Here is a 5,541-nt window from a genome sequence, read left to right as displayed (position 1 = left end):
GTGGGGGGTGGGGGTTGGTTTTGTACTTCAAGTGTTTCAGAAATGTAAATCTACGATTGAGACAGAAGCTTCCTTTCTTTCAAGAATAACCATCCCCATGAGAAGAAGCAAAGTCTTAAAGAAACTGGAAGACCTTCGAATTTTGCCAGGAAGGAGGGTAAAGGGAACATGAAGGTAATAAAGTAAACTAAAAAAAAAAACCCTTGAACGGCACATTTGCACAGTTTCTGCAGGAAGTTTCAATTCCATTACTATTTCCTTGGCTCAGTCTCCAAGTTTAATAATCTGGAGCTTCACATCAGAGAGCCTGGGAGGAAATTACTGGGGTGAAATGCACAGCCCAAGACACTGTCATACCAAGGCAGATGCACGTGTCCTCCGCTCCTGTCTGTTATTTTGAACAACTAGTGCTGCCTCAGCGCAGAATAAGATTCTGATGGAGGTCTGTCAAGCAGCTGGCAAAGGTTCAGATTCTTCAGCCAAGTGACGTGAGTTTTGCAAAGCTGCATCGTATCTGCTCAGAAGACAACTCGCATCTAACGGCAGGCTGGATGTTTGAGTGCACAGGTACCACCCCTCCTGTAATCACTGGAGAGGGACAGGCCCACCCAGGAGCCTGGAGGCATCTCGTCTGCTCAGCTCCAGACAAGAGGAATTCAGGGCATCTGCCTCTGGCCTCACTAGAAACAGAACTGAGCATCACCAGACATGTATTGAACTTCTCAGGGGTTCAATCAGGGCAGTTAAAGCCCATCTGGGAAATCCTCACCAACAGGAGCTTCAGCCTGAGTGAGCCTACTCAAGATCCTGGACTTCAAAAGCCTTTTTTTATGTTGGAATTAATGAAACAAATTGAACTATTTTCAGCTGCAAAGGCAAACACGGTCACTGGAAGCAACCATTAACCTAAGAGTGCCGGGGTTGTTTCTGAAGCATAAAAGGGCATGGCTGTGGAAGGCGGATTTTAGTGAAAACAGGGTGTTCAGGGTGGGAAGACTTCGGGGAGAGGGGACCTAAATAACAGGCTAATTCCCTTCATCTGCACCACAGGTACATGGTACCAGGGTGACTGGAGCGGAGGCAGCAGTGGTGGGTGGATGCAGTTACTTACAGAATTTAACTGCTGCACTCTCTGCCGTGACTGAAAGGATCTGCTGATTTCAGGTACTGCACCATGGCTGAAAACAGGGGCCAAGTACATCCGTCGTCCACCAGTACAGTTAGGAGCATCCCCCCACCTCATGCAGCCTGTAGAGCAGGCAAGTTCTGGGCAACACCCAGGCAGCAAGTGACAACCAGCTCCTCTCCTTCCTTTGCAAAGCCATGTATGCAATTTTTAAAGATTTATTTATCATTTCTACATTTTGCACTGACTTCCCTCCCCACCCAAAACCACAAAGCCTGTAAACTAAAGCAGAACCCAAGAGCCAGCATTAAGACTCACTTTTTAACCAGATTAAAGCAACTCTAACACATGCATTAACAACATTATTTCATTCTTTTCTCTCATTCCTACCTCACTCAGTACATGGAGAGGTGATGAGCAGCTCAGAAGGCTCCTTTTCCTCGCCATCTTCCTTGCTCAGTCAGTCCAAAACCCTCTCTAGACACATAGACACTCACCAACCATCTGGGCTTGTCCTCTGCATCTCTCTTTATTCCACCTCCTGAGCCTTCAGAAGAATGATTAAGAGGGAAGGTGCAAGGACTCCCCTGCCTGGCCTTAGACAGCTGACCAGAGCAGCAGACACCACTAAGAGTCAGCTAAAACACAACGGTTGCCTTCATAAAGCTGGTCCACACATGGCACAGTTAAATAGAAACCAACAGGCACTTGGTGCAAGCAAGATGTTCCGATTCACTGGCCAAGTTCTGAACACAACCACCCCAATCCCCCAAATTCTTCAGAACTCAAATTTGTCAGACGCGTAGCTGAAACTTTCAGTTATTTACAGGTGGTATCTTTCACCTTCTGCCCTACCACCAACTAGGATGGTACCAGGGTCAGGCCTGACTCTCAACCAGGCGCTACAGAAAGGGTTCAGGCTCACTTTCATCCCACCTTCAGTCTTTAGCATAGCTTATATTAGTAACTCACCGCCAAGTACCTCTCTGGTACTCAGCTCTGGGATGCCCAGCCTCTACTCCTAATGAAAGGGTCCACGTTTCACCCAGCTCTGCCAAGTCCCACAATTACTAAAGCTTCTCTTCTACATTTTTACTCCCACCATCTACCCCCTCCCTTTCCTAGCACAGTGCCTCAGACAACCCCTTTAACATTCTTTGGGGTTAGCAGAAAACGAGACAGTGGGGCTACAGATTCAAATACTCAGAAATGAGGCAATGCTGGTATGAAGCCTGTTCAGTGCTGTCATTCCTCTGTCTGTGGTCACCATCTGTGACAGTGGGCTCCGCTTCCCACAGGGCCCCAGTCTGAAGGTGACACCCCAAGGGCTGCTCTGCAGGGGCAGTCGCTGCCTGTTAGGAAAGAGGGCTCTTGGGAAAGGAAAGTCCCATGGACAAGTGGCTAAACAGCCAGCACGATGAGGCTGCCCAAGGGTAGAGCTCCTACGTGATGCTCCATGCGTAAGCCGAACGTTTCCCCAGCAGCACTGCTGGAGGATGTGAGTGGTGAGCATCTGCGACACAGCAGAACATCAGTGCTACTCTGGCCACGGCCTCAGGGGTCACCCCAGGGGCCATTTGTCTGTAATACTTTTCTCCAGCTCTGCCAGGCGAAACAAAGTTAACCCCGGACTTCTGAGCAGCGCTGGGAAGGTAATTATTCGTTCATCAGCATAAAAACACCCTCACAGCATTCAGTTACATATGTCACTGGAATTAGTTGTACTAGGATGGATTAAAGCAAATCCACAACTATTTCACAAGCCTATTTAGCATCTTCTCTAGGATAGTGCAGATAGTGGTACCTGGGGTCCTGGGGGTCACCACACCTATAGTTTCCTGACGAATAGGTGAGGAGGAACAAATCGGGGCTGTATCTACAACCCCAGTGCTGGCACTTCCTTACTTTGGAGTGTTAGGTGTAGCTTAGACATTTTTTGTCTGCAACATAAATAAAATGGGTTGTTCCAGAACAAGGGAGACTCATTTGTATTTTCCAAACCACAATCAATCAGCATTTTTCATAAACTCACACTTAATTCAGGATTACTGTGGTTCTCCACTGAATGAAGGGCACAATCAAAGGATCAAAATTTATTCAGGACCTGCCCTCATACTTTTTACTGTGTCTAAACCATGTTTTACAAAGAATAAAAACATTTCCGGTTTTCACCAGTGATGGTTCACGAAGCAGCTGATTACAACAGCCATCTTCAAACCTCTTTGGAGATGACCACCACCACCAAGGAGAGAGCTCAGCTGCAGTTCAGCCCGTGATTTAAATGGAACGACCCACACTGCATTAAAAGGGGCGACTCATCCGCCCCTTCACTGCCATTTTCCACCCCAGCTTTCCCTTCCTTTTCTGTGCCTTCACTTCACACCAGTTTTGCAGCCACGCAATAAACAGCAGAAGAAACACATTTTTTAAAGGCAGACGGACTCTAAGAACACCAGTTTGAGCCTGCTGCGGTCTCCAAGGCCAGCGAGCGGCCACAGGAATCATCACAGGGACAAAGCTCAAAAAAGGGCTCTTTTAGCAGAGGAACTGACACCAAGAGCTCGTGGAAACACAGCACAAGACAGACCAAACACGGAGTAGTTTTTAAACAGGCAAAAATAGGGCTTCAAGCGGTTAAGCACTGGAACCGGGAGGCTGAATAATCTCTGTCCCTCAAGATGTGCAGAACTCAGCTTTACAAGGTCTAGGCAATGCAATCTGGCTTCGATGGAAGGCACCTTTGAAAGGAGGCTGGACAGGAAGCTTCCAGAAGTCTCTTTCATCCTGAGGAATTCCAAGTTGTCCATGGTACAGTTATAGGTACTTGGGACAAACCCTGCCCAGCTCCCTTCTCCCCCAGGAAGCTGTGGGTAATTCTGCTGCTGCAGAAAATGATAAAAAATGCTGGTTTTGCTTATGGCTACACAGTGGTAAAGCCAAGAATATTCATAAATCGAAAGCTACCCAGAATTCCAGTTCTGATGGATGATGTTCCACACCACATATCCTCACCGCACAGTCCAGTGCCATGACCATACAGCTGAGTCAGGGCAAGCCTCCTCCCGAGGTCACTAATAGATACAGACAACCTGCAGCACGCTCAGGCTGCACAAGAAGGGCCAAGCACTAGAAATCACAGAAGATGGTGCTGCCACATCAGATGATTCAGTCTGGAAGCTTCGACCCACCAGTGATGCCTGCAGGACTAGTGGAGGAAAGGGGCATACACCAGTATGGATGATAACGAGCCACTTGCTTGTGGAAAAGTTGAATTAATACGTAATGCAAAGCAATCCAAGTGCTTGCAGCAATAGACGTTAAACCTACTCACATATTTTAAAGCAAAAATATGACTAAAAATTCAGCACAAACCCAGAAGTCTGGCAGTAAACCTGAAGAAAGTTCTGCATAAATCAGTTAGTGACCAGTTACCAAAAACCCCAAGACTGTGACATAAGTGTATAATCCTGTTTGTGATGTACTAAAATCCAAGCTTTTTAGTAGCTGCTGACTGAGATACCACAAGTCTACAGCAGTTTGTAGGCTTGATGATTTTTCTCAACAAGTTAATTTTTGAAAGAACAGAAAGCTTGTTCACAAATATAGCACCAAAAACTGCACTGAGTGGGAACTAAACGCACTAAGAATTGCCCACACTACTTCTTTTTTTTTTTTGAAAACCGAGGTTTCCTGCATCAAAAAGCTTTAACACTGTTTCTGGTCACAATGGTTAGAGAAAGCCTTGAATCTCACACCAGAAGTCAAACATTAACTGGGAATCTTGATGGAACTGCTCATTTCAGCCACTACTGGGGAGAAAATAACGGTTGAGACAATTATGTGCATTATATTACAGCTTACATTTAACAAAAAAGTTGTGGGGTTTAACGCAAAGATGGTAGTTTTCAAAAAGAGCAATAAAGAAATGAGAAAGTGTCCCGACTTACAGGAATATTATGGTCCTTTCTTCCCTTGTGGGAGGAAGCAACATGAGCAAGGTACTGAATAACCTTCTTAGTGTTTTCAGTCTTCCCGGCACCAGATTCACCCCTGCAAAACATTTCAGACATTTTCCTCAACAATCATTTTCAACAACTCATCCATCCCTTGTTTATAGCAACCACGCTTCACCCCATTTATGGCTTTGAGCACACAGGAGACCTTCACTCCCCACCAAAAGCCCAAAGCGCTGATGATGTAGGGGGTGCTACAAGGTATTTGTTTAAAATACTTTCTTCATCCTAAAGATCCCCTTAGCATTAAGGTGTTTAACTTTAGTTTGATTAAAGTCTTTTGACTATATGCCTGAAGGAACAAGAAACAGATTTGTCCTTGGTCTCCTGATCAAGGCAGGAGACAGACATTTTCAGAGTGCAGATAAATACATATTAATTTTTATTAAAATAATTTTATAT

The 5,541-nt window shown here is 45.7% G+C and overlaps 1 protein-coding gene across 1 annotated transcript in view; it reads right to left on the bottom strand.

Moving 5' to 3' along the window:
• The window catches only part of MYH10 (myosin, heavy chain 10, non-muscle), a gene marked incomplete at its 5' end in the record, with an annotated part of 50,423 nt that extends 45,247 nt beyond the window's left edge, over nt 1–5,176 (bottom strand). The window contains one exon of the mRNA XM_010143630.1: nt 5,074–5,176. Coding sequence (XP_010141932.1) covers nt 5,074–5,176 — 103 coding nt within the window. The remainder of the gene's footprint in view (nt 1–5,073) is intronic.
• Nucleotides 5,177–5,541: the final 365 nt, after the last annotated feature.

Source organism: Buceros rhinoceros, unplaced genomic scaffold (genome assembly GCF_000710305.1).
Source record: "Buceros rhinoceros silvestris isolate BGI_N320 unplaced genomic scaffold, ASM71030v1 scaffold7899, whole genome shotgun sequence".
NCBI lineage: Eukaryota > Metazoa > Chordata > Aves > Bucerotiformes > Bucerotidae > Buceros > Buceros rhinoceros.
This window is presented reverse-complemented; position numbering and strand designations above follow the sequence as displayed.